This window comes from Hyperolius riggenbachi, chromosome 1 (genome assembly GCF_040937935.1).
Source record: "Hyperolius riggenbachi isolate aHypRig1 chromosome 1, aHypRig1.pri, whole genome shotgun sequence".
NCBI lineage: Eukaryota > Metazoa > Chordata > Amphibia > Anura > Hyperoliidae > Hyperolius > Hyperolius riggenbachi.
In genome coordinates this window covers 656,573,618-656,597,523 of record NC_090646.1, presented here as the reverse complement: position 1 = coordinate 656,597,523, position 23,906 = coordinate 656,573,618, and the positions used below count along the sequence as shown (strand labels likewise).

The following is a 23,906-nucleotide window of genomic DNA, read 5'->3' as shown; positions in this document are numbered from 1 at the left end:
TTCGATTACGAAGGCATCTAGAGGGATAGAAACCTTTGCAAACTTTAAAATACTAAATTTCGTAATCGTAATTACGAAAATTTGCGTAATTTGCGAAAATTACGAAATTTCGATTACTGCTAAAATCGTAATTGTAGTAATTTCGCGAAATTTCGGAAATTCGTAATTAGGTCATTACGCTCATCCCTAGCTGTTCACCATATACATGCTGCCACTCAGAAAAATCATCCAAAACCCCAGTCTGACATACCACTGCTATGCTGGTGACACCCAGTTATATATGTCATTCAAACCCAACATGACAAACCCCATCTCAAAAATAAACACATGCTTGCTGAGCTTCAGGACTGGATGAATGAAAACTGGCTAAAACTAAATGCTGACAAAACGGAGGTTCTTGTCATCAGAGTTCAGCACCTAACAGCAAAGGTAGCTCCTGACACAGTCAACACCAGTGAGGGTAGGAAACCCAAATCTAACTAGCTCCAACACTGTGAGCAGCTTGGGTTTAGTGATTGATGGGGAATTATACTTCAGGAATCAAATCTCAGCTGTGGTGAAACATTCCTTCTTTTACCTACGGAATATTGCCAATATTAGGCACCTCATACTTCCAGAAGATCTGCCAACCCTAGTTCACACCTTCTGCACATCATGGCTGGACTACCACAGTGTTTTCTATACAGGCCTTCCAAATAAAGCAGTGCTGCTCGTAATGGAAAAATCTACGCTTACGGATCATTACGCGTAATTTTACGCTATTACGCATTACGCAATTACGGTTACGGCGTAGGAAATTATCTAGGGTACATCACTGTAATTACGCGCAAACTTACGCAATTACGCGTAAGGATACCGTAATGAAGGCGCTTACACTACGATGTTACGCGTAGTGCCGTAAATCCCATTAATGCGTATTTTTTGACGCATGCGGACGATATGTACGCAATAGCCGTCAATGTGACAGTTATTGCGTGCATATCATTCGTATGCGTCAAAACGTACGCTTATACTGAAGGGCGGGAGAAGATACTATTGGTTGCTTAGGATGTTGACTGATTGGCTACTCTTAGAAAATGGGAGATTTTACGTTAGTAATTACGCGTAAAATTACGCGTAAGTGTTCGTAAAATTACGCATGCCTAGCAATTACGGTAAACAGTGTAATTACAATACCACTTACGGTCTTACGCGTAAATAATTACGCGTAAGACTGTAAGTTACGCGTAACGCTTACGCGTAAATTTACATTGAATTACGATGCGTAATTACGCTCATGCGTAATTTCGGCCCAGCACTGAAATAAAGACCTATATTGCTAGCAGCAAGCTAGTAGAGAATGCTGCCGCAAGACTGCTAACAAGCCAACCCCGCCATTGGCACATAGCAGCAATCCTTTGCTCACTACACTGGCTACTTATAAAATGAAAATTCTGTTTCACAATTGGCATGGTAATATTCAAATCCCTACATAACCTAGGCCCCGGATACCTGAAGGATTTATTGCAACCACATCACACCTCCCCAACCTCAGATCAAAAGGATCCAATAACTTGACCATCCCCAGAGTGCAACTAAAAACCTTTAGAGCCACAGCTTTCTGCCATGCTGCCCCTACCCTTTGGAATGCCTTGCCAAACTTATTCAAGACAGCTCCAACCCTGGACATGTTTAAATAAAAACAGAAAAGCTACCTGTTTAGTCTGGCGTTTATGACCACATAACATTTCCCCCTGTACACATCTCTATGTATCTGATCTGAGACAAGCCTATGCGATTTGGGTCCTACGGGAGAAAAGAGCTTTACAAATGTTTTGTGGTTGTTGTTACAGAGTTTCTACTGAGAGAAGTACAGCACTGTGCATGCAGAAGGGGCTTGGCCAGCTCCCAATGCTGATTCCTTGCGATCCAGTGAGACTGCTGCTATGTGGGGGTCTAGGATAGTGATGGTCGTAATCTGCTAACTACGATTACGCAAAATTATGCGGACATTTTCGCAATTACACGTATTCGTAATTCAATAGACTTTGTGTAATAATTCGTAATTACGCGTAATTTTGTGCTGACTTTGGTGGTGAATAGCTATTGCTACCAAAATTGCTACATATGTTACAGAGTATATTGGGCACAAGTCCAAATTTTTTTTTTCAAAAAGACCTTGTAGTTTTTAAAAAAAAATGGATTTTAAAAATGCAAAGAAAAATGGTTTTTAAACCTAGAAAAATTACAGTTTCAAAACCATTTGTTTTGTATTTTTAAAATCGATTTTCTCAAAAACGACAAAGTCTTTGAACAATTATTGTTGTAACTTGTACCCACTATTCTTCTTAATATATGTAGCAATTTTGGCAGCAATAGCCTGTGTGGGAGCCTTGCTATTCACCCCCAAAGTCGGCACGAAATGACACGTAAATTACGCGTAAATTCATGCGTAATTACGAATGGCAACAATTAACTACGAAATTGCTTACACTGTACACTCCTGAAATGACACATTACGATTATGATGCGTAATTGCGTATTACGATGCGTAATTACGCATGGGCGTAATTTCTGCGTAATTTCTGCTTATCACTAGACTCTGGGATGAAGTCTATATCAAGACGGCATCAGATATTTATGTGAGCTGTATGGCACCTCTAAATATCCCTTACTGAACTCATAACTCGAATCATTTGGGATATATATTTTTTTCTTTTTTAGCTGGAGATCAGTTTTAAAGGATACCAGAGCCAAACGATATATTAACCACTTGATGACCCAGCCTTTACCCCCCCTTAAGGACCAGCGCTGATTTTGCTGATCTGTGCTGGGTGGGCTCTACAGCCCCCAGCACAGATCAAACACCAGGCAGAGCGACCAGATCGCCCCCCTTTTTTCCCCACTAGGGGGATGATGTGCTGGGGGGGGTCTGATCGCTCCTGCATGCGTGTGGCTGGCAGGGGGGGGGGGCACCTCAAAGCCCCCCTCCACCGCAGGATTCCCCCTCTCCCTCTCCTCCCTCCCTGCCCCGGAGATCGGAGGCTGCACAGGAACGGATCTGTCCTGTGCAGCCTCTAACAGGCTCCTGCCTGTCATGTGATAGCGATCCCCGGCTGCTGATTGGCCGGGGATCGCTGATCTGGTACAACGCTGCTACTGTTAGCACATTGTACAAATGTAAACAAAGCGGATTATTTCCGCTTGTGTTTACATTTAGCCTGCTAGCCGCGATCGGAGGCCCGCAGGCTATTCACGGAGCCCCCCGCCGTGAATTGACAGGAAGCAGCTGCTCGCGCGAGAGGCTGTTTCCTGATTAATTAGCCTGCAGCCGGCGACGTCCTGCAGCTGCCACTTTGCCGACGCGTGTTATGAGTGCGCGGTCGGCAAGTGGTTAAAGAAAACCTGAACTGAAAATTAAAAGTCAGAATAAACATACATACTTCATACTTACCTCTTGTGTAGTCTACTCATCAATTTCTTTCTCCTTCTCCTTTTTGTCATCTGTGATCAACGGAATTCTCTGTCCTCCACTTTGAAAATGGCCATTACCCCATAACAGCTTCCTGGTCAGCACACTGTTTAACCACCCTGGCGTTCTATTAACCACTTTCGGATTTCCCAGACGCATAACTACGCCCCTATTGACTTAATTAGCGGATCAGGGGCGTTTATAAACGCCCCTGCCGCTATTGTGCTGTGCGGGCACGATCGCGCGCGTGCACGCGCGCGCTCCCGCGCGCCCCCGCTCCCGCGCGCTCCCGCCCGCGGGTGCGCGCCCCCGTGCGTGCACGTGCACGTGCACCAGCTTCATTTATTTCTGGGTGGGATTGATGAATGGGAGTAATTACTCCCATCACCAATCAGATGCCTGTAACCATGAATGAGCACTGCTATAAGCCAATAGCAGTGCTCATTCATTTGTGAGGTTTACAAACAATGTTGCCAGCACTTGAGAAGATACAGTTACCTTGTAATCACTCCTGAGAGGATTACAAGGTAACTGGATCTTCTTTTCTTGTATTCTGACTGCCACCTAGAGGATTTTATAAATATACCAGGACTGATAAATAAATATACCAGGACTATATACCCCTGATCAACCCTGATCAACCCTGATCAACCCTGATCAACCCTGATCAACCCTGATCAACCCTGATCTAATCCTAGCCTCCCTTGCTTTTTTTTTTATAGAATATTATTTCTGCTGTATTTTTGTGGACTCTTTTTTTTCTCTCTTTTTTTTTTTTTTACAATTTGCCTCTATACAATTATAGTGTATATCCTATATACATTTTCTATAAAGATGGCAAAGAGAATGTATTCTTTGCAAGAGGCGTTCGCCATTCTGGAGCGTGACAGTGACAGTGACAGTCACAGCAGCAGCGAATTTGAGGATGATTTGGAGTCCACAGATATTGATTGGCTGCCGTCCGAGTCAGAAAGCGACTCAACGGACAGCGATTCTGAGTCTGCTGGGCCATCCACAGCTCAGCCATCTAGGAGCGCGGAGCAGGCAAGGGGCATTAGTGACACTGACACTGCTTTTGAAAGAGGGTCACCTATAGCTACCTCCAGCAATGCCATCCCAAGAGGTCAGAGGGCTGCCAGGCCAAGGCAGAGCATGCCAGCAAGGGTACCACAGAGGGAACCGCTACCCTATGATCTAAGCCACCCACAATGGTCAGCATCTAATATGGAGACCCCTAACCTCCCTCCCTTCACAGCCAGGAGTGGCCTATTAGTGGACACCAGCAACATGCAGCCCATTGACTTTTTTGAACTTTTTTTGCCAGAGAGCTCTCTGCAGTATGTCTGCGATCAGAGCAATATCTATGCCCAGCAACGCATAGCAGACCATCCCACCTGTGTGTTAGCTTCCCACTGGACCCCTGCAACTACCCGTGATTTGAAAGTTTTTTTGGGATTGACTTTCGATATGGCCCTTTCTCCATTACCTGAACAGCAACTGTACTGGACAAAAAATCCAATCCTCTGCATCCCAATTTATTCGTCCAGAATGTCCAGACGCCGCTACCAAATGCTGCTAACCTGCTTGCATTTTAGCAATAATGCAGACCACCTCCCACCTGACGACCCAGCCCATGACCGACTATTTAAATTGAGGCCCTTGATCGACCATTTAAATAGAACTTTTGCAGAAAAATACATGCCAGAGCAAAGAATAGCCATCGATGAGTCCTTAATCCCTTTCCACGGGAGGCTGGCAATCAAACAATATATACCCAACAAAAGGTCACGGTATGGGATAAAACTGTACAAGTTGTGCGAAAGTGGGAGTGGCTATATCTATTCACTAAAAGTTTATGAAGGGAAGGACAGCTTAATACAGCCTCCTGGATGCCCTCCCTACATGGGTACAACAGAGAGGATAGTACTGGACCTCCTCAACCCTCTACTCCACCAGGGTTACCACCTTTACGTGGACAATTTTTACACGAGTGTTCCACTGTTCAAACATTTATTTTCAGTCCAGACTCCAGCCTGCGGAACTGTCAGGGCAAATCGCAAAGGCCTGCCATCAGAGGTCGTTCATAAAAAACTGAAGAGGGGGGAGACCTGCAGCCAACGGAGCAACGAGCCGCTCGCTTTAAAATTTAGAGATAAGCGCGATGTCTTAGCCCTCACCACCATCCACACCGAGGCAACAACAACTGTGAGGACTCGTAGTCGGGAAGTAGTAAAACCACTGGCCATCGCTGAGTACACCAAGTTCATGGGGGCAGTGGACTTGTCCGACCAGGTTTTGGCACCATACAGGCTCAACAGGAAGAGGAAGATCTGGTACAAAAAAGTGGCTCTATATTTTTTCCAGATGTGCCTCCAAAACGCCTTTGTCCTGTACAAAAAATCAGGTAACAGGGACTCTTTTTTAAAGTTCCAGCTGGCAATAATTACATGTCTCCTTTTTGAATCTGGACAACCTGCCCCAAACCCAGACCAACTTCGTGCAGAAAATGTTGCCAGATTTGAGGGAAATCATTTTCCTGCCCCACTCCCCCCAACTGCATCAAAACCATACCCCCAAAAAAGGTGCAGAGTTTGCAGGAAAAATCACGTTCGAAGGGACACACGATATCATTGTCCGAAATGTCCGTCCAAAGCAGCACTATGCCTTAATCCCTGCTTTGAGACCTATCATACAGTCCTTCATTATTATTTTTTTTTTTTTTTTTTTTTTTTTTTTACCCTTTCACTGCCCTTTTTTTTTATGGTATAATTGAACTGTATTTGACTCTCCGGATCTGACCTCTGGCATGGCTGACAACCACTCTATGGAATTCGACCCCTGGCATAACTAACGACCACCCTCTGAACTCTGGCATGGCTGCCGAATTACCCTCTGACCTCTGGCATGGCTGATCTACCAAACTCTGACCCTTGGCATGGCTGCCGGACACCTTCGGACCTCCTGACTTCCACCTTTCTACAGCTTCTACAATGGTGAGTACCAATTTGTGTATGTTTAAAGACATTGTGAAGCCCTCAGTATACTTTGCTAAAGCCTTGTACACACTTTCAAGTATGATTGGCCAATCACTGATCAATTTTACTATTGAATCTTGAATAATATGAGCAGATTGTGTAGGTAAACCCTCATACTACAGTATGAGCGTTTACCTGCACAATCTGCTCATACTATTCAATATTTGTTGACTCTCATACTACATGGTAAGGTGGTACAATTGGTCAGTGATTGGCCAATCTTAATTGAAAGTGTGTACTGGACTTAAAAAAAGAATGACACTTTGGGGAGAAAATTGGCCTTGAAAAAGCTGTTGGTGCTACTTGTGGTTATCAGTGTGCGGTGTGCCCAAGAAGCTATCTGATGATGTATATAGGGTATCATTTTAACCGTGACAAGCGAGAGAATATAATTTGGGATGTAGTATTGTTGAAGTCTATGTCATGTGATTTTTTTTTCTCGCCAAACTGAAGAAAACTGTAAAAAAATGCTATTTTCAAACTTCTGGTACAATTTCAGCAAAAGGGCATGAATCCAAATGTTACAAAATATGTTTATCTGAGTAGGCCTAGGTCTCTAGCTTTCAGAATGGTTTGGTTTATGACCTGTACTGAATGTTCTGAGACACCAGGGGCTTTGCCAAGAAAGAATGACTGTATTACTTTTGTTGCAAAAAATGGCCTTGAAAAATCCAATGGTGCTACTTGTGGTTATCAGTGTGCGGTGTGCCCAAGAAGCTATCTGATGATGTATATAGGGTATCATTTTAACCGTGACAAGCGAGAGAATATAATTTGGGATGTAGTATTGTTGAAGTCTATGTCATGTGATTTTTTTTTTTCTCGCCAAACTGAAGAAAACTGTAAAAAAATGCTATTTTCAAACTTCTGGTACAATTTCAGCAAAAAGGCATGAATCCAAATGTTACAAAATATGTTTATCTGAGTAGGCCTAGGTATCTAGTTTTCAGAATGGTTTGGTTTATGACCTGTACTGAATGTTCTGAGACACCAGGGGCTTTGCCAAGAAAGAATTACTGTATTACTTTTGTTGCAAAAAATGGCCTTGAAAAATCCAATGGTGCTACTTGTGGTTATCAGTGTGTGGTGTGCCCAAGAAGCTATCTGATGATGTATATAGGGTATCATTTTAACCGTGACAAGCGAGAGAATATAATTTGGGATATTTGACAACTGAAACCTATGTCATGTGAATTTTCTTTAGCAAGAAACTGAATGAAAAGCAATAAAATTGTTATTTTCATATACTCGGCACCAAAATAAAACGCTTGTAAAAAAACCCACAAGTGACATAATTGAAAATACAATACATAAATAGCTACCTTAGTCACTCAGCTTTTTAAATATGTATGCCATGATGGTATATTACTGTTACTTTTACAGATAAGGGCTTTTAATTACTGATAGATGACAATGAAAAAACAGAAAACAGAAAACTGAAAAAATGTGCCTTTATTTCCAAATAATATATTGTCGCCATACATTGTACTAGGAACATTATTTAAATGTTGTGATAACCGGGACAAGTGGGCGGATAAAATGTGTTGGTTTTATCTATGGTATCTTTGTCTATTTTAAAACTACAGTGGTTGGAAATATAGAAATAGTGTATCTTTTCATTTTTTTCTCTTTTTTCTCTTTAAAATGCATAGAGAATAACATTATTACTAAAATAAAATATCACCCTTGAAAAGCCTAATTTGTGGCGAAAAAAACAAGCTATAGATCATTCACATGTGATGAGTAGCAATAAAGTTATCAGTGAATGAATGGGAGGAGCGCTGAAATGTAAAAGTTGTTTTGGTTTTAAGGGAAGAAAACCTGTGATCCTGAAGTGGTTAAGATCGCCAGGGTGGCTGCGGGAGGGTTTTTTTTAAATAAAAAAAAAACTATTTCATGCAGCCAACTGAAAGTTGGCTGCATGAAAGCCCACTAAAGGGCGCTCCGGAGGCGTTCTTCCGATCGCCTCCGGCGCCCAGAATAAACAAGGAAGGCCGCAATGAGCGGCCTTCCTTGTTTTGCTTACATCGTCGCCATAGCGACGAGCGGAGTGCTGTCATGGACGTCAGCCGACGTCCTGACGTCAGCCGCCTCCGATCCAGCCCTTAGCGCTGGCCGGAACTTTTTGTTCTGGCTACGCTGGGCTCAGGCGGCTGGGGGGACCCTCTTTCGCCGCTGCTCGCGGCGGATCGCCCCAGCCCAGAGCGGCGGCGATCGGGCAGCACACGCGGCTGGCAAAGTGCCGGCTGCGTGTGCTGCTCTTTATTTGATGAAAATCGGCCCAGCAGGGCCTGAGCGGCAGCCTCCGGCGGTGATGGACGAGCTGAGCTCGTCCATACCGTCCGGCTGGTTAACTGTAATATCGCCCACTTGAGCTATAGGGAAACGTGGACATTAGCTTGTACATCAGTTGTCCTTTCAGTTATAACTGACAGTAGCTGATACATTTCAGTTCTGACAAAATCTTGTCAGAATTGAAAGGGATCGCTGTTAGAAGAAAATGGTGAGCTTCTGAGCGAAACTGACGGTGAGGTAAGTTTGTAAAAGTCATTTGCAGCTACGTCATGTGTTTATTTTAAATAATTTTACTCAGTTCAGGTTCCCTTTAAAAATGACATCCATCATCCCCCTCCTCTATACTGTAGACCATCCACTGTTGAGTCCAGTTTGCTGGAATTGGCCAGTAGTGTACAGGCACGCATGGCCAGGAGCACTCTCCTCATGCGCAGAACAGCACAATGACGTCATTGCACTGTCATGTGCACGCTCAGGGTGCTCCTGACCGCAGACGCCTGGACTGGGGCGGCGGAGGAGAACGGGGGAGGAGCGGTGGACACCTAACACATGCCTGCTCCCCCGTTTTTAATATACCATTTGACTCTTGTATCCTTTAACCACTTCCCAACTGAGGGGTTTTACCCCCTGACCACCAGAGCAATTTCCTTTCACCTTTCAGCGCTCCTTCCATTCATTCGTCTATAATTTTATCATTACTTATCGCAATGAAATGAACTATATCTTGTTTTTTTCGCCACCAATTAGGCTTTCTTTAGGTGGGACATTATGCCAAGAATTATTTTATTCTAAATGTGTTTTAATGGGAAAATAGGAAAAAATGTGGGAAAAAATTTATTTTTCAGTTTTCGGCCTTTATAGTTTTTAAATAATGCATGCTACTGTAATTAAAACCCATTAAATGTATATGCCTATTTATCCCGGTTATAAAACCGTTTAAATTATGTCCCTATCACAATGTTTGCCGCCAATATTTTAGTTGGAAATAAAGGTGCATTTTTTTCAGTTTTGCGTCCATCCCTAATTACAAGCCCATAGTTTATAAAGTAACAGTGTTATACCCTCTTGACATAAATATTTAAAAAGTTCAGTCCCTAAGGTAACTATTTATGTATTTTTTTTAAATTGTAAATTTTTTATTTTTTTTTTAATTACAAAAAAAAAAATTGGGGAGTGTGGGAGGTAAGGAGTTAATTTTTTGTATAAAACAAGTTTATTTGTGTGTAAAAAATGGTTAGGGTGTAGTTTTACTATTTGACCACAAGATGGCAACATTACCAATTTGTTTCATGCGACCTGCAAGCGTCCTTCCGGACGCTTGCAGGAAGTAGAAAGAGGCTGGGACTTTGTTATTTTTTCACAATGATCGCGCTGCTCAGCCGAGCGGCAGCAGATCATTGCGGGGCTTAGATCAATGAACGGGAATGGATTTTCCCGTTTGTTGATCTCTGGGCGAGCGGGCGGCGGCGTGTTTACTAGCGGCGGGCGTTGTGTTTACGAACGGGAGCGCGGACAGCGGCGGGAGTGCGCAAAGTACAGATTTCTCCGTCCCTGGGGGTGAAAGGATGGAAAAAGGGGCGTAGAAATCCGTACGCGCGGGGGTAAAGTGGTTAAGATCTCCAATCAAAGATGCCTCATGTAAACTCATTTCCCAAACACGGGACAGATGTTTGTTGGAAAGTCACAGCAAGCAGTTAATGAAGCCGATCTGGTGACTGTTAGTTGGCTGGAGTAACTGACGTAGAGTGCAAGCGAGAGGACTTTATTTTTATCACCTCTAACTGATCTAATTTAAAGAAAACCTGAACTGAAAATAAAAAGTCAAAATAAGCATACACAGGTCATACTTACCTCCCATGTAGTCTGCTCATCAATCTCTTTCTCCTCTCCTGCATCCCGTTTGTCCACTGTGATCAATGGAATTCTCCGTCCTCCATTTTAAAAATGGCCATTACCCCATAACAGCTTCCTGGTCAGCACACTGTTAAACTGTAATATCATCATCCACTTGAGCCATAGGGAAACATGGACATTACCCTGCACATTCAGTTGTAACTGACAGCTGCTGATATATAACTGACAGCAACTGGTATATTTCAGTTCTGACAAAATATTATATATTAAATATATAATTGCTGCCATTCTTGCACTGTGTTAATGGCACAAGCCTCAAACCTGGTACAGTTGGTCATTGCGTGACTGGGGTTCAAATTCAGAAAAGGGGGTGGAGCCACAGCCAATCATATTTGTTTCATTTCAATGCAAATCATTGATGCCAAAGACCGCAAAGCTTACAAACTAGGTAATTGAGTAATTGAGTAATTGTGTGTTAGAGTTAGAAAAACTGGGTGAAGCCAACACCAGCCAAATACATACCTGGGCTACTCCTGGCAATCAGCTAGTTATAATAATAAAGATGACAGCCTGCTGCACTGGAAGTCAGCACTGGAAAATGTGACTGGTACAGGGGCTCCCTCCTGACCTGTCGATCTAAATGACTTATTTCAAGGGAGCTAATAAAGGAGCTTGGACACAGATAAAAACAGAACTCTGACACTGAATGCACCACAGGACTAGACTAATATTAAACAAGGCCCTGTAGTGACATATAGTAGAATGCAGTAAAGAGTAGAGTTGGGCCGAACCTCCGATTTTAGGTTCGCGAACCGGGTTCGCGAACTTTCGCGGAAGGTTCGGTTCGCGTTAAAGTTCGCGAACCGCAATAGACTTCAATGGGGATGCGAACTTTGAAAGAAAAAAAAAATTATGCTGGCCACAAAAGTGATGGAAAAGATGTTTCAAGGGGTCTAACACCTGGAGGGGGGCATGGCGGAGTGGGATACACGCCAAAAGTCACCGGGAAAAATCTGGATTTGACGCAAAGCAGCGTTTTAAGGGCAGAAATCACATTGAATGCTAAATGACAGGCCTAAAGTGCTTTAAAACATCTTGCATGTGTATACATCAATCAGGGAGTGTAATTAAGGTACTGCTTCACACTGACACACCAAACTCCACTGAACAGAACAGGTATGCAGTGGCGGGTTCACTGAACAGAACAGGTATGCAGTGGCGGGTCCACTGAACAGGTATACAGTGGCGGGTCCACTGAACAGAACAGGTATGCAGTGGCGGGTTCACTAAACAGGTATACAGTGGCGGGTCCACTGAACAGAACAGGTATGCAGTGGTGGGTTCACAGAACAGGTATGCAGTGGCAGGATCAATGAACAGGTATGCAGTGGCAGGATCACTGAACAGGTATGCAGTGGCAGGATCAATGAACAGGTATGCAGTGGCAGGATCAATGAACAGGTATGCAGTGGCAGGATCAATGAACAGGTATGCAGTGGCAGGATCAATGAACAGGTATGCAGTGGCAGGATCAATGAACAGGTATGCAGTGGCAGGATCAATGAACAGGTATGCAGTGGCAGGATCACTGAACAGGTATGCAGTGGCAGGATCAATGAACAGGTATGCAGTGGCAGGATCAATGAACAGGTATGCAGTGGCAGGATCAATGAACAGGTATGCAGTGGCAGGATCAATGAACAGGTATGCAGCCAGGGACAAGCTAAGGCTAACTAATCTTTCCCTATGAGAGACTGCAGTAGCTCGCCCTACTCTAACTAATGCAGGCACACGAGTGGCCACGGCCGCCGCTGCCTGCCTATATAAGGGGGGGTGGGGCTCCAGGGGCTAGTGTAGCCTAATTGGCTACACTGGGCCTGCTGACTGTGATGTAGAGGGTCAAAGTTGACCCTCAGTGCATTATGGGGCGAACCGCAATGGGGCGAACTTTTCCGCAATAAAGTTCGCGTGCGGTACCCGCACGCGAACCACCTAGGTTCGCGCGAACCAGGTTCGCCGGCGAACCGTTCGGCCCAACTCTAGTAAAGAGGCCCTGTAGTGACATATAGTAGAATGCAGTAAAGAGGCCCTGTAGTGACATATAGTAGAATGCAGTAAAGAGGCCCTGTAGTGACATATAGTAGAATGCAGTAAAGAGGCCCTGCACTGACAAATAGGAGAATGCAGTAAAGAGGCCATGTAGTGAAATATAGCAGAATGCAGTAAAGAGGCCCTGTAGTGACATATAGCAGAATGCAGTAAAGAGTCCCTGTAGTGACATATAGTAGAATGCAGTAAAACCGCCCTGTAATGACATATAGGAGAATGCAGTAAAGGGGCCCTGTAGTGACAAATAGTAGAATGTAGTAAAGACAAGGGGCCCTGTAGTGACATATAGTAGAATGCAGTAAAGACAAGAGGCCCTGCAGTGACATATAGTAGAATGCAGTAAAGAGGCCCTGTACTGACATATAGGAGAATGAAGGAAAGAGGCCATGTAGTGACATATAGCAGAGTGCAGTAAAGAGGCCCTGTAGTGACATATAGTAGAATGCAGTAAAGAGCCCCTGTAGTGACTTATAGCAGAATGCAGTAAAGAGGCCCTGTAGTGACATATAGCAGAATGCAGTAAAGAGCCCCTGTAGTGACACATAGCAGAATGCAGTAAAGAGGCCCTGTAGTGACATATAGCAGAATGCAGTAAAGAGGCCCTGTAGTGACATATAGCAGAATGCAGTAAAGAGCCCCTGTAGTGACATATAGCAGAATGCAGTAAAGAGCCCCTGTAGTGACATATAGCAGAATGCAGTAAAGAGGCCCTGTAGTGACATATAGCAGAATGCAGTAAAGAGGCCCTGTAGTGACATATAGCAGAATGCAGTAAAGAGGCCCTGTAGTGACATATAGCAAAATGCAGTAAAGAGGCCCTGTAGTGACATATAGCAGAATGCAGTAAAGAGGCCCTGTAGTGACATATAGCAGAATGCAGTAAAGAGGCCCTGTAGTGACATATAGCAGAATGCAAAAAAGAGGCTCTGTAGTGACAAATAGTAGAATGCAGTAAAGAGGCCCTGTAGTGACATATAGCGGAATGCAGTAAAGAGGCCCTGTAGTGACATATAGTAGAATGCAGTAAATTATTCAGGATCCCCACCTTTATGGTAATGTTCCTGGTTTCAGCATCAGAGACACTTCCTATAACTATATATTGCTGTATATTACTATGTAGCCCTGCCCACCCAGTGATGTCACAGCCTAGGCTGTTTAGCTATGCAAAATTCTTTTACCAGAGCATTCTGGGAGACCTGACCTTTGGTATTCTCAGAAACAAACATTCCACAGAGCTGCACCTGACAGGACTAAGCATAGTTGGGACAAAGTTTTCCAGCACCCAAGGCTGAGACCCCAAATTGCGCCCCTCCATCCCTCCCCCCCAGCCGCCACACACTGATTACTATTAGACTAAGAGGCACCCCAGGGCCCCCAACACCCTAATCTCTAGTTATCTGTCTTGCAGTCACTGCCATGTATCTACTTTTCTTATTTCTCTCTGCTTCAAACACAATAGGGGAATGATAGCTGAGTAAGTTGTGTGCCCCCTCCTACTGCGCCCTGAGGCTGGAGCCTCTCTCGCCTCTGCCTCGGCCCAGCCCTGGGACTAAGATTGTCACTATCTGTGATAGATTTCAGAGGATGCAAAAAATGATAAAATAAAGACTCCATGGAGATCGGAACACAGAAATCGGAATTTTGCAGAAATACTGCATTACCGCAACTTGGTAATTTTCACAGAACTCGGAAGCATTGGACCAATAAGAAAATGCAGAGTCAACTCGGAAGTATTTGGCCAATCAGAGAATGCAAAAAATGACCCCCCAAAAAAAGACTCCTTGGAAATCTGCAGAATCGGTAATTGGCATTGTCGGAAATCGGAATTTCAGCAGAATCTAGACATGTGGAGCGGTGAGGTTGAGGTAGACGGGAAGGTAAGTATCTAACAAACCTCACAGGTTTGTTTTAAAGTTATACTGCAAAAAGGATTTGTTCATTTTCACAACAGCATCATTTTAGAAGACTCCAATAAAAGTGCTTGTGACGGCATCTTTTCCGCACTGAGCCCCCCTCTGTAGTCTTCATCTCCAATCAGCAGTGCTTTCTCAGCCATCAGATTAAACCTTGAACCTGAGCTTGCCAATGCAGGTCAGCATGGAAAGCAGCATGCTCCCCTATAGAAGGAGCAGTTTAACCCTGAGCACATTATCATTATCATTAGCAGTCTGTGGAATGGAGGACCATGTGAGGTCTAGCTAGGCAAAGAGTAATCATTTCTGCTGTGCTTACCCAGCTAAACCAATTGACCTGCTCCCATAATCCCCCCTGCCTCTAATCGCTTCTAGAGTCACACAGATCCAGCATTCTCAGGTAAACTTTCATAATGGATTAGGCCTATTCCCTTTAAAGGACACACGAGGCGGAAAGAAACTAATTAAATAAACAATTGTATCTATCTTCCTTCTCCTAAAAATGACTTTTTAAGATATTCCACAGTTTGATTTTATGTTTAAATCTACTTTTTAAGTTTTAACTGTTTTATTGTTTTTTCTCAATGACACATTTATTGAAGCATGCCAGAGCTAAAATCTATGAACTAATGACCCTTTTTATCTCTTTCCTGCTCTCAGAAGCCATTTTCTGCTAGGAAAGTGTTTTATAGTTGGAATTTCTTATCAGTGAGGGTCACACTGTAGTCACTTCCTGTCTGAGTCAGGACTAAGTCAGCCACTTACATACCTGATATTTAACTCTTTAAGGCAGAGAAAGAAAAAAAAGGAACACAGCCTAGTTATTTGTGTGCTAGGCACTGTACATACACATGTCTATCTCATCATGTCACATGTCACCTCGGGCATCCTTTAACTACCTAACGCCAATTGGCGTCAGGTCCTGGGGTCGGCTACTGCAGTAGCATGGTGCACAGGCTGCTTGGGGGGCGGAGCTCCGGCCCGCCTTCAGACTCTGAGCGGTGATCGCCGTCTTTTAACCAAGTACAGCGGTGCGATCCACGGCAGCGCTGTACTGGGGACAGCCGTGTCACACCCCCTGGGGCACTAGAGAGAGATCGGCTTACATAGGCAGAAGCCTATGACAGCCGATCGCCAGAATTGGCCGGCTGGGGGGGGAGGGAGGGTTTGTCAAAAAAAAAAAAAAATACGTAAATGTTAAAAAATAATACAAAAGAAATAAATACATATTTATAAAAAAATAATAATAAACAACTAGCGGGCGATTAGATCCCACCAACAGAGAGCTCTGTTGGTGGGGAGAAAAGGGGGGATAACTAGTTTGCTGTGTTGTGCGGCCCTGCAGCTTGGCCTTAAAGCTGCAGTGGCCAATTAAACAAAAAAAACAGACTGGTCTTTAGGGGGGTTTAGCACTTTGGTGCTCAAGAGGTTAAAGAGGAACTCCAGTGAAAATAATGTAGTGACCAAAAGTGCTTAATTTTTACAATAATAATGTATAAATGATTTAGTCAGTGTTTGCTCATTGTAAAATCTTTCCTCTTCCTGATATACATTCTGACATTTATCACATGGCGACATTTTTACTGCTGGCAGGTGATGTCTGTGGAGGGACATGCTGCTTTTTTGGCAGTTGGAAACAGCTGTTATTTTCCACAATGCAACAAGGCTCCCACAGTGTGATGTCAGCACCATGGCCCTGACATCACACTGTAGGAGGAGTTTCACCACAATATCAGCCATACAGACCCCCCTGATGAACCGTTTGAGAAAAGAAATAGATTTCTCATGGGAAAGGGGGTATCAGCTACTGATTGGGATAAGGTTCAATCCTTGGTTATGGTTTCTCTTTAAGATTCTCCTCCAGCCTCTGAGTGGAGTTTCAGCTGATTGTCATTAGAGAAGAAGCTACCTGTCCACAGTGTAAGGCCTAGTTCACTCTACAAATAGAAAGCACTAAGGCCCCGTTCACACTGCACGCGTTTCCAGCCGCGTTTTGGAAACGCGTGCAGGTGGCCGACACGCACGACATCAGACATTGCATAGAGTGCAATGTCTGATGTTCACACTGCATGCGTTCCGGACCTGTGCGGTCCGGGAACGCATGCTGCACGCAGATTTTGCTAAAACGCGTGGCTGTCCCATTCACTTTTCAGTGATGGGATCAGCCACGCAACGCACACAAACGCGGATGGCGTGCGTTCGTACGCGTTGCGTTTCTGCATGCGTTCCGCACGCATGGCCATCCGCATTTGTGATCTGAACGGGCCCTAAGTGTTTTGGTGAACGATTTTTTGAATTTATTATCTGCGTTTTTTGTGCGATTTGTGGTTTGTTGCAAGTGATTTTGTAAGCTATTTTCTGTGTGCAGACAAACTGGAAGTGCAATATTTGACCTGGCACTGAATGTATTTTAACCTCTTGACCACTGAGGGTTTTTTACCCCTTTAGGACCAGAGCAATTTTCACCTGTCAGCGCTCCTCCCATTCTTTTGCCAATAACTTAATCACAACTAATCACAACAAAATGATCTACATCTTGTTTTTTTTCACCGCCAATTACGCTTTCTTTGGGAGGTACATTATGCTAAGAATTATTTTATTCTAAGTGCATTTTAATTGGAATAATAAGAAAAAAATGGAAAAAAAAATTATTATTTCTAAATTTTCGCCCATTACAGTGTTAAAATAAAACGTTTTACTGTGGATAAAACCCACACATTTTATTTGCCCATTTGCAATGTTTAAAATATTTCTTTAGTACAATGTATGGCTCCAATATTTTATTTGGAAATAAAGATGCGTTTTTTCAGTTTTGCGTCCATCATTACTTACAAGCCCGCAAATTAAAAAATAACAGTCATATACCCTCTTGACATAACTATTAACAAAGTTCAGTCCCTAAGGTAACTATTTATGTATTTTTTTATGTACATATTTTTATTTTTTTTCTATACAGAAAATATGTTTAGGTACTATGGTGGAGTGTGGGAGGGAAATAGTTAATTTTAGAAGCATGTGTTGATATTTTTATTAAATAAAATGTATTTACATGTAGTTTTACTATTTCGTGTATTATTTCTGATTCCGATTCGCGTACGTGAGTACGTGAATTGGAAGTAATATGTGGCAGTGTAACTCCAGGAAGATACAATGAAGTAGGCATCTAATAGATGCCCGATGTACATTGACTTGGGGACTTAGATTAATGAATGGGATCCACGTTTCCATTCATTCATCTCCCCGCTAACGGGAGCGACGGGAGCGTGCGGCGGTCGCCCGCTACTGAGGACGTGTAGTCACGGCCCTGGGACTTCAAATGAAGTTTTCCAAGACTGTGATTATACTGCTACTTTTTTTGAAAAACGCACCCAAAATCGATATTCTAAATGCTTTTATAAGCGATTTGCAATTTCCCTATACCTTGCAATGAAGCACAAACCCTCATAAGCTGGTGCAGGACCCGTGTTTGTGATTAGAAAGAAAGCTCATGGCTCATGTGAGAAGACTCATGTAGGACTTCATTACACAAGCGCAATTACAGAGCTTTTCAAAACACTAACGATTTTTAAAAAGCTCAAAACGCTCATAGTGTAAACCAACACTTACAGATCTCAATCCCTCCATTTAAATCAAATTCTCCTTTTCTCCACATTGAGTCATATTATTATTATTATTATTTAGTATTTATATAGCGCCGACATATTACGCAGCGCTGTACAGTGTATATATATATCTTGTCACTAACTGTCCCTCAAAGGAGCTCACAATCTAATCCCTACCATTGCCATATGTCTATCTTATGAAGTGTAAGTACTGTAGTCTAGGGCTAATTTTTTTAGGGGAGCCAATTAACTTATCCGTATGTTTTTGGAATGTGGGAGGAAACCGGAGTGCCCGGAGGAAACCCACGCAGACACGGAGAGAACATACAAACTCTTTGCAGATAGTGCCCTGGCTGGGATTCGAACCAGAGACCCAGCGCTGCAAGGCGAGAGAGCTAACCACTACGCCACCGTGCTGCCCACGGCATATGCAGCAAACCCATGTTAGCCACACCCCCACTCATCCACAATCAATCAACCTCTATGCCAATAGAAAGGATGGTTTATAGCTGATAGGTTTAGTGTGATAACTAAGGATTGGACTGTTTATTTTTCCATAGCGAGAGGGCCAGAGCTTGACATGAACGACCGGAACAGCAATTTTACTGACATTACATGGATACACACCACTAGAGGGCAGTTTATTGACTGACTCTACTTAGCAGTAAAGATGGTCAGTAAGATGTTCACACTAGGTCCGGAAACATAGCCGTGGCTCCGTTTTTCAGGCCGGATCAAAACCAGAGCCATGGAAACCAGTGTTTTAGATAGCAGCTGTCTTCACCCATAACAAAAAAAAGGATCCGTCTGCATTTGTGGGGACCCGATTTCAAAACCTGAAGGTCCGGATCTTCTGCATTTTCACGCAACGGATTTGGATCCTGATACACGCAGGGGTAGTGGTAGGCAATAGAAAAATGGATCCCCCTCTACACAGGCAGATTTGGACACAGAAACGGATCCGTTTCTGTGTCACAGCCTGTGGGGGGAGACGGAGCCACCATGCTGGAGGGGTATAGCAGGCAGAACAGAGGTGGCAGCGGTCAGCGGGAAGGGGGGAGTTCCCCCCTCACCTGGGCCCCCCGTCCCCACTACCCCCTCCAGCTACATGCTCGCCGCAATACTTGTTAATATGTACAGCAGCAGCGAGCGGGGAGCTTACCTTCTCCTCCTACTTCCTCTGCTTGCCGCGTCACTGCCTGCAATGCTGCCCTCCTAAATATAGAGGGCGGCATTGCAGGCAGTGACGTGGCAAGCGGAGGAAGAGGAGAGAAGGTAATCTCCCCGCCTGAGGGGTTGCGGGAGTGGGGGACCCAGGTGAGGGGGGCGTCCCCCCTCCTCGCTGACCGCTGCCACCCCCATCCTGCCTGCTATACCCCTCCAGCATGGCGGCTGCCTCTCCCCCCATGGCTGGGCATATGCATGTAGCATTTGAAACGGATCTGATCCTGAACGGACAAGTGTGGACCTAGCCCAATTCCAAGTAGTTGCAGGATTAGGGATTGTCAAAATGCTTAGTCCCGATTCTGCAGAAATTCCGATTTCTGATTGTCCATTTTTCAGATTTTCGAGAAGTATTTTATTAGTCATTTTTTGCATCAGAGAATGCAAAAAATGAAAAAAAAAAAATTAGGAAAAACGAAAATCGGAAAACATCTTGTGATTGGTCTGAAAGAAAAAAATTGCAGAAAAATTCTGCATTCTCTGATTGGTCCAATGCTTCTGAGTTCTGTGATTGGGCTAAATTTACCAAATTGTGGTAGGTCTGATTTCTGTGGAATTCCGGTTTCCAGTCGGAAATGTGGAAATTCAGAATGAGTATCCCTATGCAGGATAATGCAAGTATATGCTTGCTTCCCACCTCTGTGGTACTTGTATACTTTCACAATACAATGGTGAACGCTCTCAGTCCGCCCGGTTTCGGTTCTTGCCGTCATCTGGGATGAGAGCTATACTGTAGTGTATACTGTATATAGAGGTTATGCCCGCTCGCTCATAGCACGGAAATGGGAAGCAAATACTGCCTAATTGGGAGGACCTGCAGATGTAAGTCTAGGTCTAGACTTAGTAAATAATCTGTAAAAATTACCGATATATCGGAATCCAGCAGTAGAATATCGGTAATTGTGGCAATATTCTACTAGCGGCAATCCCCTGCACCCTTTTTTTCCAGGTGCCTTTATTTCATGTATGTGTGAGGCCTGGAGCCCACTAGCAGCGCTTTTCTAAGCTCTATGTAAGCACTTGTGGTCAGGGTTGCTCGTAAACTACGCCAGCGCGAATCTACGCATCATAGTACGCAACTACGCATCGTAGTTCGTAGGCGAAGTTTAAGAACTACATGTACGCATTTCCGCGTAGTCGTAGTCCCGCTATGCGAAGCTTCGCCTGCTACGCGTAGTTGAGGTATGTATTGCGAAGTCAACTACGCGTGCGGTAACTGCATCTATATGGATCATTGCGCATGCGCAGACATTTTATTGCCCTTTATACGCATACAAGTCCGCATTTGATGGTGGAATGTATGCTTACATTAGTTTATATATGCGCATAGTTAGCAGATTATTGCGGAAATTTTTCCGCATAAGGGCATAAGCGGTCGCATCAACTACACTACGCACTACGTGAAGCTTGCGTATTTTAACGTGTAGTCTACGGTAGTGTTGGGCGAACATCTAGATGTTCGGGTTCGGGCCGAACAGGCCGAACATGTCCGCGATGTTCGGGTGTTCGACCCGAACTCCGAACATAATGGAAGTCAATGGGGACCCGAACTTTTGTGCTTTGTAAAGCCTCCTTACATGCTACATACCCCAAATTTACAGGGTATGTGCACCTTGGGAGTGGGTACAAGAGGAAAAAAAATTTAGCAAAAAGAGCTTATAGTTTTTGAGAAAATCGATTTTAAAGTTTCAAAGGGAAAACTGTCTTTTAAATGCGGGAAATGTCTGTTTTCTTTGCACAGGTAACATGCTTTTTGTCGGCATGCAGTCATAAATGTAATACATATAAGAGGTTCCAGGAAAAGGGACCGGTAATGCTAACCCAGCAGCAGCACACGTGATGGAACAGGAGGAGGGTGGCGCAGGAGGAGAAGGCCACGCTTTGAGACACAACAACCCAGGCCTTGCATGAGGACAAGAAGCGTGCGGATAGCATGCTTTGTACCACCATGCAGTCATAAATGTAATAAAGATAAGTGGTTCAATAAACAGGGACCACGCGGCAACGCTAACCCAGCAGCAGCACACGTGATGGAACAGGAGGAGGCGCAGGAGGAGAAGGCCACGCTTTGTGAGACACAACAACCCAGGCCTTGCATGAGGACAAAAAGCGTGCGGAGAGCATGCTTTGTACCGCCATGTAGTCATAAATGTAATAAAGATAAGAGGTTCAATAAACAGGGACCACGCGGCAACGCTAACCCAGCAGCAGCAGCAGCAGCAGCACACGTGATGGAACAGGAGGAGGCGCAGGAGGAGAAGGCCACGCTTTGTGAGACACAACAACCCAGGCCTTGCATGAGGACAAAAAGCGTGCGGATAGCATGCTTTGTACCGCCATGTAGTCATAAATGTAATAAAGATAAGAGGTTCCATAAACAGGGACCGGCAACGCTAACCCAGCAGCAGCAGCAGCAGCAGCACACGTGATGGAACAGGAGGAGGCGCAGGAGGAGAAGGCCACGCTTTGTGAGACACAACAACCCAGGCCTTGCATGAGGACAAAAAGCGTGCGGATATAGCAGCAATGCTTTTTGCCGCCATGCAGTCATAAATGTAATACAGATGAGAGGTTCAATAAACAGGGACCGGAAACGCTAAACCATCCCAGATGTTCATCGGTCATGTTACTTGGTTGGGGTCCAGGAGTGTTGCGTAGTCGTTTCCAATCCAGGATTGATTCATTTTAATTTGAGTCAGACGGTCTGCATTTTCTGTGGAGAGGCGGATACGCCGATCTGTGATGATGCCTCCGGCAGCACTGAAACAGCGTTCCGACATAACGCTGGCTGCCGGGCAAGCCAGCACCTCTATTGCGTACATTGCCAGTTCGTGCCAGGTGTCTAGCTTCATGCCCGGTTTCAGGTCCAGCGGTGCCAGCCACAAATCCGTCTGTTCCTTTATTCCCCTCCAAATTTCCTCCCCTGTGTGCTGCTTATCCCCAAGGCAGATCAGCTTCAGCAACGCTTGCTGACGCATGCCAACAGCTGTGCTGCACTGCTTCCACGATCCTACTGCTGCTGGTGCTGGGTTAGCATTTCCGGATGAGGTACAGCTTTGAGATGCGTTGGAGGAGAAGGAGTCAGAGAGGTAGGTGCTGCTGTTGTTATCCAGCTGTTTGCGGCGTGGGCAACACCCGCGCCGTAGCAGGTGAGGAATCGCTGCCAGGCTCCACAAGGTTCACCCAGTGCGCGGTAAGGGAGATGTATCGACCCTGGCCGAACGCACTCGTCCAGGTGTCAGTGGTGAGGTGAACCTTGCAGGCAACGGCATTCTTCAAGCTTCGGGTTATTTAGCTGACCACGTGCTCATGCAACTCAGGCACTGCAGAGCGCGCAAAGTGGTAGCGGCTGGGAACAACGTAACGTGGGATGGCCACTGACATCATGCCCTTGAAGCTGTTTGTCTCCACCACTCGATATGGCAGCATTTCGCAGGCCAGAAGCTTGGCTATGCTGGCTGGCTGTTACTGCCACGGCCCGGGGGTCATTTGCTGGCAATTTCCTCTTGTGCTCAAACATCTCAGAGACAGACAACTCAACCGTAGCGCTGCACACCGAAGGGCTGTTGGTTGTTGTGTTTGATGAACACTGGGAGACCTCAAGAGCACTAGTCCGGAAAGTGACAGTGTCAGCATCGTCTGATGTTTGTGAATGTTGTGAACCACGCAATGGCTGGGCTACTGCTGCTGCTGAGGCGGGTCTGGTGGTGAGTCTGGTGAACCCAAGGGAGGCAGTGTTGCTGGTGGTACCCTGTCCTGCCGCGTTTGCCCACAGAGTGGGATGTTTGGATAGAATGTGGCGGCTCATGCTGGTGGTGGAGAGGTTGTTAATACTTTTCCCCCTGCTCAGGCGGGTCTTGCACACCTTGCAAATCGCCATGGTAACATCCTCAGTGCAGTCTTCAAAGAAAGCCCAGACTTTAACTGGCTGAGGACTCGGACCTCGTGCGTGATGTGCTGGTGCTGCTTAACCCACTGCTGGACGCTTGAGAGGTCATCCAAGTAATTATCTGGTCCTGTTCTTTTGGATCTGTGAGGGTTGTTGTCCTGGACAACATGGGCAGTATTGAGTGGGTTTTCTTGGGTGCTCCCCTGTGGCCTGTACGTGAACCGTCAGGGGAAACACCTCTTCCCTTGCCCCTCCCTCTTTCACCGGATTTCTTCCTCATTTCACTTATCCTTAAAGTACACGCTGACTGGCAGCAGTACAGTGGCAGTACAGAAATGCTATACAGTGGTGGGTGAGCGGTGTACCACTATTGTCAGCAGTGACACAGAGCACAATGCTATACAGTGGCGGGTGAGCGGTGTACTACTGTTCCCAGCAGACACAGAGTGGAAGTAAACACAATGCTATATAGTGTGGCTGAGCCGTGTACACAGAGTGGCATTAAACACAATGCTATATAGTCTGCTATATAGT

The 23,906-nt window shown here is 44.8% G+C and overlaps 1 protein-coding gene across 1 annotated transcript in view; it reads left to right on the top strand.

Annotated features, from left to right (window-relative positions):
* Positions 1-4,285: 4,285 nt before the first annotated feature.
* Positions 4,286-23,906, top strand: part of LOC137544047 (piggyBac transposable element-derived protein 4-like) — a 31,604-nt gene continuing 11,983 nt past the window's right edge. Inside the window, exon 1 of the mRNA XM_068265120.1 lies at positions 4,286-5,855. Within this exon, the coding sequence (XP_068121221.1) occupies positions 4,286-5,855 (1,570 nt within the window). The remainder of the gene's footprint in view (positions 5,856-23,906) is intronic.